Here is a 14,591-nt window from a genome sequence, read left to right on the forward strand (position 1 = left end):
GATTTTTTTTACCTCCGAGGGTCATAATGGGGGTCAGAGGTATGTTTTGAAATATCAGGGAAAATTAATGTCTCCAACCGAAGGTTTTGAAGGGTGACCTAGTGAGTGGCGTAGCACACATATCCACTGTCTTTACCGTGAAGCCTCCCTTGCTGTCTTAGTTTCACACCGTAGTTGAAAATTAATATCCCTAAGCATCCTCTTGCATGGCTCTGTGTCCACATTCTTCCACTACCTTCTCTCTTCACAGAAAGTTGTAAGGAGGTCAAATGCCACAGAAGACTGTTGTGATAACTATGTTATAATCCCATTGGTTTTAAAGATTTCCATGCAAATGGCAATGCCCATTTATGCTGCTTTTCATTCATTTGACCTCCATTGATAATGTTCAAGTAAAGGGTTACGATGTTTTTACCATTAAAGCCAAAAAATGTTAACTAAAATGTGAAACTAGCATTCCCAACTAAGGGTTTAAAGGGTGACCAAGTGAGTGATAGAGTACACGAAATCATTTTGTTATATTTTTAACCTCGTGAGGTCATAAGGTGGTCAAATCTCACTGAGGTGTACGCAGAAATATCCAGACAATCGACCCGCCAACCATAAGGTTGCCCAAGACAGAGCATTAAACATATCCATCTTGTCAATTATTGACCTCTGGAGGACATATGCAGTGTGCCTCCCTCTCCTTCCTTCTGAAAATTTTCCATTTCCTTGCACTGTCTTTTCCGACAGGCTTCCCATGCCCTCTTGGGAGAGAGAGCCGGGCAAAAGGATGTTACGTAAAATGGATGCATACATCAAAAGGATGCTACATGCAAAAGGAGGTGACATATGTACACATAATACATGTTAAATACAAATATTAGTCATCACTCAGATACTGAAGATGCATGATAAATTATTAAATGAACACACTAAAGAACAAATATCACATTAAGACTTTCACTACCGCTGAATGGATGCACAAATGACTAAATTCAATGCTGTGGGGAAAAAGCACGTTTTAAATAATGCTCAACTAATGTTTTATCCACAACCAACAGCTTAACCACAATACCGTCGACCATGTGCAGGTAAACATGTACAGATAACTGTATCGTTGTTTTTGTTTGTGTTTGCTATCTTCCATTGGTAGGTGGCAGATCCATGCCCACTATCTTTCCCTGCCTGCTTAGAACCTGATCACTGTTTTCTGTTCGTACCCTGTACTGTGAAATGGACGATCAACCAGCTTGGCCTAGTAAAGTTTTTAACATGCAGAAGCTGTGATAGCTGCTTTAATTTGCGTGCTCACTACATTAGCCATCATCTGTAGTTGGTGATAATCATGATAATGAATTCAAGTAGGTATAATTTCTGTTTAAGCAGATACATAATATTATCTTTGGATTCAATTAAACTTCCTCATACTCAATTAAATTGAGATTTTTCATAGGCTGTATGAATGCTGTTCACTAAATCTCTAACAAGCTTCAAAGAGGCAGTGAACAGGGATTATTGTTACAGAAATCAATAGGGTGTTAAATGTCAGTTCACTGTTGTCTGTTCTTTCCTTGTGCGTTGGAACATGCCACCAACTCTGTCTGCCTGTTGAGTGCCTATTCATTGTTGTCTGTTTGTTTCTTGTTTGGTGAAGTGCACAACCAACCTGCCCCTGCCTGTGCACTGTTGTCTGTTTGTTCCCAGTTGAGAGCAGGGGTAGATTCAGATTCAAATTTGGGAGGTTCATTATCTGGGAAGGAAGGGGCATTCTCCAGTGTCAACTTTTTTTAAATACCCATTTTTTACGCATTTTGGAGCTTAAAATTTCATTTTTATTTGTAACAACCAATGAAATTGTTTATATGTATAAGAGGTTTAAAATAACTATGGAGAAAAAGGAATAGCAAAAAAATGATTTAACTATTAAAAATTGAAAATTTTTGATAAAATTTTGAAGGAGGTAAGGACCCCTGTGATCCCCCTCTAAATATGCGAGAAAGTGCATCTTCAAAAGAAATGGGCTAGTGAAACTTGTGGGAGTGAAGACGGAGACTGGGTTGTACGAATTAAAAATGACTGTCCAACGTCCAAAGGACTCTACTGAAGTCAACGTTACAGCAGTCGATGCTAGTCTTCAATTATGGCATGAAAGGCTCTGTCATCAAAGTAAACAGCACGTGAAGAAGGTACTGAAAAGTAGGGGTATTGAAGTTCAAGCAGAAGAAGATTTCTGCGTTGGATGTGTGATGGGAAAGCAGCACCGTGATAGTTACAAAACTCGAGACTGCAGACCTGATACCGTTGGTGAGATCATCCACGCTGATCTCTGTGGGCCGATGGAGACCTCATCGTTTGGAGGAAGTAGGTACTTCTTACTGCTGAAGGATGATTTTTCCAGTTACCGCCGAGTATTCTTTTTGAAGACAAAAGATATGGTTCCTCATTACCTTGAAATATTTTTGAATGAGGCGGACAATGAAGGTAACAAGATAAATACTTTTATGAGTGATGGTGGGCTTGAATTGAACAATGCGCATGTTAGAAGAATCCTTCAAAAGAAAGGTATTAAGATATGGATGTCCATGACCTACACTCCAGAACAGAATGGAGTGGCAGAACGTGAAAATAGAACTTTAGTGGAGAGTGCAAGATCTATGTTGCATGCACAAAATCTTCCTAAAGGACTATGGGCGGAAGCTGTGAATACAGCATGCTTTGTCTTGAATCGTACGGGTCCGTCAAAGGTATATGGAAAATCCCCTCTGGAAGTATGGCTGAAAAAAGGTCCTGTTAATGTAGAGCACTTGAAAGTGTTTGGTGCAGAATGCTATGTACATGTTCCTAAGCAACGCCGGAGGAAGTGGGACAAGAAATCAACATATGCCAGATTTGTAGGATACTGCGATGAAAGGGATGGATATAGGTGCTGGCTGCCAAACTCAAAAAGAGTAATAATGAGCCGAGATGTTTTGTTTAAACCACTAGAAGTTTTGCCCAATAAGTCAGAGTTTAGAATCAGTAATCATCCTGAGAAGAGAAATGTGGATGAGAATAATACTGAACCACACAATAATCAGGAGGTAGGAGATCTTGAATCCGTGGACGACTCAGAAGTAGAGGAAGAACCATCTGAAGATGAAGAGATGCCCCAGCTGCGTCCCAAAAGGCAAGTAAAGCAGCCTGCATATCTGAAGGATTATGTCATGGCAGCAGAGTCAACATCTCCATCATCTTTTAGTGAAGCGATAAATTCAGAAGATGGAGACTTGTGGAAGAGTGCCATGGAAGATGAGATGAACTCCTTGAAAGAGAATGAAGTGTGGACTCTAGTTGATTTACCAAATGGAAAAAAGGTCATAAATAATCGGTGGGTTTTTCGTGTGAAAACCCATCCAGCCAATGGGGCAGTCCAGTGCTACAAAGCACGTTTGGTAGCGAAAGGTTGTACTCAACGCCTAGGTATTGACTACGAAGAAACTTTTAGTCCAGTGGCAAGATTCGAGACTGTAAGATCGGTTTTTAGTGTGGCTGCTGAGGAAAGATTGAAGCTTCAACAATTTGATGTGAAAACAGCTTTTCTTTATGGAAAACTTAAAGAAGAAGTGTACATGCAGCAACCACAGGGGTATGAGGATGGTACAAACCGAGTTTGTCGCTTAAATCGAAGCATATATGGACTGAAACAGGCACCTCGCTGCTGGAATAACAGACTAGTTGCATTTTTAGCAAAACAGGGGATGAAGAGGAGCTCTGCTGACCATTGCCTATTTGTGAGGAATAGGATGGACAAAAAACTGTTAATTGTAATCTATGTGGATGATGGGTTGATTGCTGGAACAGATGAAGGGGAAATGAGTGAGTTTTTAGAGCATCTAAAGATGGAGTTTAAAATCACTATGGGCCCTCTTAGTTCTTTCCTTGGGATGGGAATTCAGCAGCTAAGCAATGGTTCAATTTTTGTGAGCCAAGGTTCATACACGAAGAAGGTTCTGGAGCGGTTCTGGTTTGCTGATGCAAATGCTGTCTCGACACCCGCCGAACCTGGTGCCTCTGGTGGTGACGATGGCACTGAGGATCAACCCTTGGATGCCAGTATACCATATCGTGAGGCTGTAGGGAGCCTTATGTTCCTAATGGTGGCTACACGCCCTGATATAGCCTATGCCGTGAGTATTGTCTCCCAATCCCTTGAGAGCCCCTCAAACAAAGACTGGAAAAATGTGAAAAGATTATTCAGGTATTTGCGTGGCACAGCTGACTATGGATTGTTGTATAAAGTTGATTCCCCAGAGCAAGTGTTGCATGGATTCAGTGATGCAGACTATGCTGGTGATATAAAAACTAGACATTCACGGACTGGGGTGGTTTGTATGTACTCAGGGGGTGCCATTTCTTGGTTTAGTCAAAAGCAAAGAAGTGTTGTATTATCCACCACTGAGGCTGAGTATGTGGCAGCAAGTGAAGCAGCTAAAGAACTGGTATGGTCGAAAAGATTATTTTCTGAAGTGACATGTTTAAAAGACTCACCAAAGTTACTAGTTGATAATATGAGCGCTGTAAAACTTACAAATAACCCAGAGTTTCATAAGAGATCAAAACATATAGATGTTAAATACCATTTTGTACGGGAAAAGTGCAGTGATGGAACATTGAACATTGAACATGTCGAGGGTTTGAAACAAGTGGCTGACATTCTCACTAAGCCATTGGCAGGGCCACGATTTAAGACTTTGTGTGAAATGCTGGGTCTAGTTGATGCAATAAATTTAACTTGTGTGTAGTTAGTTTGAGAGGAAGTATTGAAAAGCAAATTAACTACATTCGATAGTTTGCTTAGACACTATCGATATATCGATGGTTGGTTGTAGCATGCTGTGCGATTCACACCATGTGCTCAGTTGAAGTCAATTCTGTTTCGTGTGAACAAGAAGTTCTCATTGTATTTGTGTTTGATATTAAAATAACGTTACCACTATCTAGAAGTCAATAATTTCAACAAATTTCATTTTTATTTGTAACAACCAATGAAATTGTTTATATGTGTAAGAGGTTTAAAATAACTATGGAGAAAAAGGAATAGCAAAAAAATGATTTAACTATTAAAAATTGAAAATTTTTGATAAAATTTTGAAGGAGGTAAGGACCCCTGTGATCCCCCTCTAAATCTGCCACTGGCTGGGAGAAGTGCACAGCCAACCAGTCCCTGCCTTTTAAGAGTTTGTTCACGACTGTTACCAAAATGCTTGTTGTCTGCCTGTTAAGGAACAAGCTGCAAACAGAATACAAACTGTTGGAAGGCTGTTCTCAAGTTGTTCCCATTTGTGCGAGGCCTGAGATTGTCTGTAGGCTGTTTGTACTCTGTTCACTAAATCTCCATTGGGCTTCAAATGGTCAGCTAACAGGCATTATTATGACAGAAATGGACAGGGTTGCTGTGCATGCTGCTGATTGTAGCTGTTACTATTATCCCAGCACTGGTGTGTAGAAACCAGTCAAAGCTTTTAACTAGGCTGAAGAAATTGTAGATTTGCCGCCAAGAAAGCACACAAACTAGGCACAATTCATCAGATGATGAAATGGACATCTAAAAGTGGCTAAGAAACTTCCTTTTCTTATTCCTCAAATATACAGTAATGTATTGAAGGCTCCAACCTATGCTTTTCTCTGATATTTGTTGACTGAGTTAAGGCTTTTCTTTTATGCTGCTTTGTCCAGGGTTAGAACTTAGAGTGTAAAATTTTCTTTTGTCAATTTGCAGCTCAAAAATGGAATTTATTCATAATTTTGAAGAACTTGCAAAGAAACACTTATCTTGAAGTAATTTACTTTTCTTAAAATTCATCTAATATTTACAAATATGCTCAGGATTAAATTACTTTGATGAAGTTCTTGCTCAAGTTATGCTTAAATTGTGAGTAATGCTGATGGGTGAGTGCATTGTTGTCTTCTTGTTTTCAGCAGGCCAGTCATTGAACACTAATCTTGGAAATGTTTACTCCAACTTGACTAAACTGTTCTTGGCTTGTTTCTGAACTGAATGCCAATTTTTGTTGATGTTCCTGTTGGGCTTAAGTTGAATGGGAAGGCTTATGGCTGTGCAAAATAAATTTGCAATGATTTAGGATGGAGCATAATGCATGGGTGGCTCACAGCCACTATTTTCATGCATATTGTAGGATAAAGATTCAATAGTAGCTGATGCCTTAGTAGGGAGCCAAGATATTACTTCAATGAGAGAGACTTAATGTACCATGTGTAGTATTTTTCTGGAATTTTTGTGAAAAGTTGTTCAATTCATTGATATTTTGATTTTGTGGCCACTATAAAATAAAGGTTCTTAGGAGAGTTATGTTGGTATTTAAGGTAATATTTTGATAATATTTATTTATGTTTGTTGCAGTGAATGCCGTAATTAAAGCTAATGAAGAGCAGTCCTGGAAGTTAATCGAAGAAATTTTGGCTGTCATGTCCTCCCCCAGTGGTGATTCAAAAGAATCAACTCCTCAGAACAGTTTTAAGCCAATAAAATTAAGGAGCTGCACGAAGATGAATATTCGAGAGGACTCTCCAAAAGAGATGCGGGTGATGTGCTTAAACACAGTTTTCTCATTGCTTGATTATTTGGCCAAATGGGTGCGAGAGTGGAATAGAACGTATGGGAGAAGCCAAGCTCTGAAAGATCCTAGACCAGCTATAATCAAAAGTGAGCAATATCTGATAGTGTTTATTAATACTATTGATTCCAACATATACAATAGTTAACTAAAAATATTGCAGATATACCTAACTGATTCAATAGTTCAGATATATGTCCATATTTGGTTTCTTAGCGAATTTGCTTCAGATTAGCTGAAAGAAGTAAATATTTAGTCTGAGTCACCATTGCTGGGAACAGATATAGGCAGTCTGTAACTTATAACAGTGTAGCTGCCAATGTCAGTGGTTTGATTACATTTTATTATCTCATGGAAAAATATAAATTGTTATTAATTTTGTACATTTTTCGATGCATGAGATAGTAATCATCATTAAAGTGAATAAGATATAGATGTTTTTGTACTTGCAATCCAAATAGATGTTATTTTGTGGATTATCCCAAAAATATCATAATTCTACTGATAGCCTCTATAAATATTCATTCTTTATCTTCCTCCACGTATCTTGCTCTTTGCCCCTTTCTAACCAATGCTGAGACGAATACGGAGACGTTAAAGAACTCCGAGGTGGTGTACCTACCTCTTTTCTCTTATTCTCAGCATCAAGGTTGAATTATATCAGAAATGTTACCGTCTTAATGAGCACTTGTGAACTTGATAATTTTTAAAGTAAGAATTTTGTGGCAAAGGAGATGTTCTCTGATTGAGTTAATGCAAGGTGCCCTGGTATCCTCTTCTTTCGTGGACTGGCAAACTCATTTGAAACTTCTTTCCTGGGTTCAGGGGGAATTTTTTACTTTTTCCAACTATCCTTTATTTTGGGGATTTGGGCTCACTTTCCATGCTATGGGTGACTTTTCTAAATTTGTACAATTAAGCTCAAATTGCAGTAGAAATTCAGCTATTCATGGTGAAATAGCTAATTTTATGCATTCAACAGGACGGGGAGCCCTCATGGTTCTTCTACCTGGAATAGCACATGACTCTTATACTTAAGTTAATTCCTGGTTGCAAAGAAATGGTTTTGTATTATTATGCTTCAAATCATAAACAGGAGATTTAAAAGCTGAAATGTCTTCTTAACTTCATGAGACATAATGTTATCTGTGCATGAGTGTAAATTTTAGAGCATTTTTAGATAACTGTTTGAGTCATTGACCTTAAACCATTTTTATTGGTCAACGTATTCACAGAATATCTTCAGTAGTACAGTGGAACCCCAATCTATCGTTCCCGCATTGATTTTTTTTTCCCACATTCATCGTTCCCCGTTCCTGGTCCCAAATAAAGTTCCATACAGACAATGTAATTTTCTGCATCTATCGTTCCCCGAAGTATCGTATTCCCGCATTGATTGTTTGGACATCGCGGTCCCGTTGTATAAATTTCCCCGCATCCATTGTTTGACGAAAATGAGACGAAGTGTTTACAATGTGTTATTTTTGGCCAATGACGACAGGCTCATAGTTTGAATGTTTGAATCTTCCCCACGAGATTAAACTATCATAAGGAGAAATGGGATGGTAACATTAGCGCATTTCCCAAGATCTGTTATCCCCCTCCATTCAGCCTTCCCCCCCCCCTCTGATGCTTTCCTCTTCTCCGAAATCAAACAAAAGGTCACAGCTCCTGCAGGGATCGTATTATGAAGACCTTAGCTTCGAAAGGAAATATCAAGTTACAGGAGAACAATGGAAACGTGTTTCATGCCTCTCCCATTCTCGCCCACTGTATTTCAGCCTACCTGCTTCGAAGTTCCCAGTTTCTGGAGGTCAACTGCTGCATGGATCACATATTAGTTCGAAAGGTGTCTAACAATAATTTTCGGCTATTGGTATTATTCTTTTATTAGGTTGAAATATTATTAATGTGCACTTAATTAATAAAAGAGAACAAACATTACATATTTCTAACGTCATTTAAGCATTTTAAGCAAGGAAATAATTTGAAAAATACAATGGTGATTTCTGGCGATACTTGCAGCTGAGCTTTTAGGCAGTTGATGCGGCATTTTTTCGGAAAACAGGACAGCAGGTTACAATTTATGAGTTAATTATAAGATATTAATCTTTATTCATAAAAATTACAGCCAAAAATATAAACAATGCATATCAAAAAATGATCTTGTTACAATATTACAGTTAAAATAAAAATTTCATTTTTTTATGGTATTCATAAAAACAAGGGCTTAGGCAAAGCCCTGGTTGACGTTCCCAGTCGGTACAAATATTTACAACCAATTTTCTCACTCCTTTGACGTGGAAAACCCAACATCTTTTTTGCAATTTTTTTCCCTTGGCCGTGAATTCTGTTGGAGCAGCATAATGAGTTGCAGCAGCTGGTGATGGTAAACTTCTCACGGATTTCTTGAGCCACTTGGAATAAGGGACTCAATCAGTTCCAGTCAAAATTCGTAAAGACTTTTCCATTCACCAATATACTTGTTGTACAGAATGAAGCTGTTGACAACCATAATTTGTAAAATATGAATCACAACCTTTCTATACCACTTTTGAGTTTTGTGCTCACACGTATAGGTAATATGCAAAGAGCTGTTCATAATGATCAACTCCACCCATGAATTTATTATAAGCAACCACGGCCTCTGGTTTCTCCTTGCCTTGTCTGATGTTTGCCACTACGTCACTTCCAATACATCCACTTCCACGTCCACTTCCGATATATCGGCCCTGTGGCAGTATAAGGGTTAAGTTATAAATACTTTCTGAAAAAACCATGGGGGAAAGTCCCTAGCAGGCGCAGTGGGTCTTCCATTGAGCCTAGGGAATCCCGAGAAAGGAATTCGTGTTCTGTTTCGCAGGGGCTGAGGGGTCCGAGTACCAAAGGAACTAGCGGTACCTTCACCAGCAGGTGTAGTTGTCACTGTCCCTGCGGCGGGTGTGTAGGGATCTCCATCGCTGTCCGCTTCACTGTAAGTCTCGTCACTTTCTTTGCCATGAGAAAAGTCTACACCAGATGTTTCTTCTTCCAAAGAAACCGTTAGGACGAACAAAGATATTTCTTCCTCTCTAAGGCTTCTCTGGTGGCATTATTTTGGCTGTACCCTTGAAATACAATAAATTCCATATTAGCCATTGCTTTAATTGTTAGCGGGAGATTTATGCAAGTTTAATAAAAATGAAGATAGATACCTGAAACTCCAGAAGGACCGGCGGCATCCTCATCATGTGGATTTGCGTGGGAATCTGCAGCCCCTCCCAAATAAATGTAGTCATGTTAAAAAATTCCCAAAACTGGCTTAAAAACATTTTTGAAAATTATAAAAAAACATTTAAATTATTGAAATACACACTAGCACTTGAATATCATAATACTTAAGCCCAGTGGTTCTCAAAGTGGGCGCTACCACCCATTGGGGGGCATTGCTGTAGTCTATGGGGGCGAAAAGTGCCAAAGGGGCGGCAAGGGGGTGCCAGAGGTTCCTGAAAATGTGAAAAATGTGAAGGTTCTTCCTTTTGTCTACGTTTTCAAGCTTCGTTTCTAAAGTTTACTTTGTTTCCCGCATCTGGAAGTAATTTAAACCATGCATTTTCTTACATTTTAAAGTAAGGGCTACGAAAAATAGGTCGCAGCAAGCTTTATCAATCACCTTCCCTGCTTGAGCTAGAAGAGCAAGCGGGTTAATGTGATGATGATTTGAGCGTCTTTTGCGACCATTTAGCTACCTTACATAAAAATTAGGGATGGGTCGAATAGTAGATTTCTCGAATTCGAATATCGAATTCGAATATTAAATCATTGCTCGAATATTCGAATACCTCGAATTTCGAATACCTCGAATTTCGAATACCTCGAATACTAAACGATGAATGTGAAAATGTTTGACTAGGTCGCCTATGCAGCAGGAAACCCAAGATTTTGGCGAGTAATTGTGATTGCCTTTAAAGGATTCAAACAGGAATTTAGCTGATTAATGGAATATTTTAATTTTATGTAAACAATAGGGTAGTTTCATTCATTAAAGAAAACGAAAGGTATTGATTGTGATTCGTTACCCACCAGTAGTGTATTCATAATATACAAATTATTTCGTTCTAGAAATACCGGTTTAGACTAATGGCAATGTTCAATTTTACCTCATTTGAAAAAGGCCAGATTGGCGCCTATGCGATGCCACTCCACGTGACATCACAGGGACTTAGTTTTTACACGAGAGGATCAGAGTTTTACATCGTCTGAGGTTACCAATGCATGCATGAGGCACAGAGCTCAGGGAGACATGTCTTAATAATCACACAGTCTGTTTGATAAGGTATTAATAAACCTTATTTAAGCCAAGCGCTACCAGCTAGCATGGTACTCGGCTACCTGCTAGCATCCTGCGTCGTAATAGCGCTCAGAGCCTCGCCCCAAGGTCACCTCACTTGCGGCAGCGGGAACCAGAACGACGTCACGCGGAGTTTTTCCCGGCATTCATACTTACCCGTCGCGTTTTCGTGCGCTTGAAAATTTTCACTTTTAATTTAATCGCGAAAAATAGATATCGTCTTATAAAACTCTAAAAGCGTTAAATACGTACTTCAGGAGTATTAATATTTCGATTTAGGCAATAAAAAATAATAGGAAACCACCCTATTTGAGCATTACGCCTCCGTCGTATTTCTTCTTCTTCCCGGTAATTATTTTCCTGCGCAAAATGCTTAAATAAAGTCAGAAATATGTCGTGTTTGGTCTTATTCTTTTTTAAATTACACGCACATTACTAATATTTCAATCCAATAAAGGTGTAATAACAATTGCCGAAAGTCATTGTTAGACACCTTTCGGGCTAGTAGATGACTCATGCAGCAGTTGACCTCGAGAAAGGGGGAAATTCGAAGCAGGTAGGTAGAAAAAGGTCAGTGGGTGAGAAAAGGGGGTGGGTGCGAGACACGTTTTTATTTTTCTCGCGTAACTTGATATTTTTTGAAGCTAAGGTTTTTGTAATACAATCCCTGCGCGAGCTGGGATCTTTTGTTTGATTTCGGAGAAGAGGAAATCGTCAAGAGTGGGTGAGGCGAATGCTGAATGGAGGGGAATAGCAGATCGTGGGAAATGCGCCAATGTCACTATCCCACGGCACTGAGTTCCTCCCTATGGTAGTTTCATCTCCTGGGGAAGATTCAAAATAAGTGCCTGTCATTATTAGCCACAAAGGACACACGGCAAACACCTCCTCTCATTTTATCAAAAGATGGATGCGGGAAAATGGTCAGTGGGGAGAAAGAGGGAAGGGTGAAACAAGATTCTATTATTTTCCGGTAACTTGATATTTTTTTCAAAGCTGAGGTCTTCGTAATACGATCCCTGCACGAGCCGGGACCTTTTTTTGTTTTCGGGGAAGAGGAAATCGATTGAGGGGATGGGGCGAACGCTGAATGGATGGGGATAGCGGATCGTGGGAAATGCGCCAATGTTGCTATCCCACGGAACTGAGGTTCTCCTGATAAGGGACACCTGGGAATTTCGGATTTTTTTCATCCGATCAATTTCGGTTCCCCACGTCGAACTCTTTTCACCGCTCGAACCCGTGAATTTGATGAATTTCGTCAGCTTGCTTAAAACGGCGCTGCATGCACTAGACGACTAGAGTTCTCATTTTTCCGAGTCAACTACCAACGACATGCGAGCGATAGTGTATGACGCGAAATTCATAGTATTCGAGGTATTCGAGACGGTACCTTTGGCATAACTATTCGAGATCTCGAATATCGAATACTTTCTATTATTCGAGGTATTCGAGTATTCGCGGATACTATTCGCACATCTCTAATAAAAATATGACGCAAAGATTTGATGATCTCCTTTTGTTGGAAATTCCAGACTGGGCGATGAATCCGTTTGTGGATATTGAGGAAGTTGGGTTATTTAGAGGAAGAATTTAATTGGACTGCAAAATGACATTGAATTGAAACCAAAGTTTACGATAAATTATCAAGAGTTTTGGCTACAGAAGGAGAATTCCAATCCTTATCCTGCATTATGGATGGTGGTTAAAAAACTCCTTCCTGCATTTCTGACTTCATATTTGGTGGAACGTTGTTTTAGTGCAGTCACTCAGCTTATTTCACAGCAGTGAAACAGACTTCAGGTTTGCAAACGCAATTTATGACTTCTGCTAAGTGGCATTAAACCGGGATGACATGATACAAGTTGGAAAACTTGTATCATGTCATCAAGCTCATCCTTCTGATTAAAATTTTATTTGATGGAAATATGTAATTAATTTTAGTAATAGAATCTTCTTAAATGACTTCTAGACCATGACCAACTATAATAAAAAGTCACTTAGTTGTTAAAATAATTTTAACAAAACATGATTGGTCATTCTATTACTATAAATTGAAAAATTTCATGCCATATAATTGCTTAATTTAGGTAAAAAATGACATGTAAATTCTAAAAAAGCTTTCTTAAAATTATTTATTTTTATGTCAAAAGTATATTCTCAATTATTTTCCTTTTATTGTGTACTAAATCATTTGCATAAATGATTAAAAAAACTATAAATCCATTGGATTCTAAATAAACATTTAATTAGTCATTGTTTTTTAATTTAATTACTACAACATTCCTCATTTGGTTAACTAGTGTATGATTCTGAGTATTACTTAAAAGGCACCGATTAGGGGGGGTGTTGAGTGTAGGTTTATGGATCCAAATGGGTGGTGGCTCGAAAAAGGTTGGGAAATACTGCTTTAGCCCTTTTGGAAGTTGTCGGAATCACATATCACTTCATTTTAGTTTGTTAAAAATGTCCTGTAAAAGCGATACAAATAATAGTTACGCAACGGGCCAAGTGCTACGATAGATGAAAGACATCTGCGTGGGTGGCAAGGCACAGGTGTCATTCATGAATCATTGAATGGGTTAATGAATATCATAATTACTCGCCAAAATCCTTTGTTTCCTGGGACATAGGCTACCTAGCCAAACATTCCCGCATTCACTGTATTTTTCATCCATCCCCCTGAAAAATGATAGATCAAGGTTCCACTTTATATGTATGAAGCGAATGCATGTCATTATTTATAATGTAATAATATTAAATTTATTTTTCCCTAAAAACAGTAATATGGTTATTATTTTTATTCAGGAATTAATTTGGTCAATAAGGCATTAAGCTTGTAATTAGGCTAGCCTCAGAGAGAACATGTGGAAATGAGCCACATGTAACCAATATTTAGACTCATAGAAGGTATACAAAAGATATTAAGTTGTTAGAAATGATTAAATAGTAAGATTCTTTGAATTAATTTGGTGGTATATTTTACAATTTTGGTCCCATATACAAAAAACACCTTTCATGTATTGTTAATATATTAATATTTTTTGCAAGTTTAAAGTTCATCAGATATGATGTTTGGAAAATTTTAATATTTTTCATGGAAATTATTATCTACCTGGCACACATCAACTTGTCTTGAAAACTTATGTATTCATAATTTTTCCTGTTGTGTTTGTGAAAATGTAGTGAATTTACACATGAATTTTTTACAGGTTTTCTGGATAAAATTAATAAACTGGCCATATCTAATCGCAATTTTGAGTGCAGAGAGTATCCTCGCTCTTTGCTTTATTTGGAGCAGTATGTTTATGACCATGAGGAAGAATTAGAGGAGCAGTTTCACTTCTTTGAGGTACCTTTGCTGTTATCCCCAAAAATTAACTGATATCATGAAATAACATGCCTCTGTTAAAACTTCATCGATATGTTAATAATCTCCAAGTATAGAAATATGCATCATCAGATATTTGGGTAGGCATTACCTGTATTGGGGCACAATGTGGGTAACAGGGGCTGGATTCTATTTGGACCTTACTTTGATGGAACCATGTAAGTTTTGATACAGATTTCAAAAATTTGCTGAATTTGTCCGTTAATTAAAGTAAGGCCCTTAGTTGCCATAAACACTGTGGGTGCAGGGAAGCCTTACTAGTTCTGAAGAC

The 14,591-nt window shown here is 38.3% G+C and overlaps 1 protein-coding gene across 1 annotated transcript in view; it reads left to right on the forward strand.

Moving 5' to 3' along the window:
• Positions 1-14,591, forward strand: part of LOC124171934 (serine/threonine-protein kinase atr-like) — a 176,967-nt gene that overhangs the window by 97,117 nt on the left and 65,259 nt on the right. Inside the window, exons 23-24 of the mRNA XM_046551370.1 lie at positions 6,386-6,688; positions 14,142-14,281. Of these exons, the coding sequence (XP_046407326.1) occupies positions 6,386-6,688; positions 14,142-14,281 (443 nt within the window). The remainder of the gene's footprint in view (positions 1-6,385; positions 6,689-14,141; positions 14,282-14,591) is intronic.

Source organism: Ischnura elegans, chromosome X, assembly GCF_921293095.1.
Source record: "Ischnura elegans chromosome X, ioIscEleg1.1, whole genome shotgun sequence".
Classification (NCBI taxonomy): domain Eukaryota; kingdom Metazoa; phylum Arthropoda; class Insecta; order Odonata; family Coenagrionidae; genus Ischnura; species Ischnura elegans.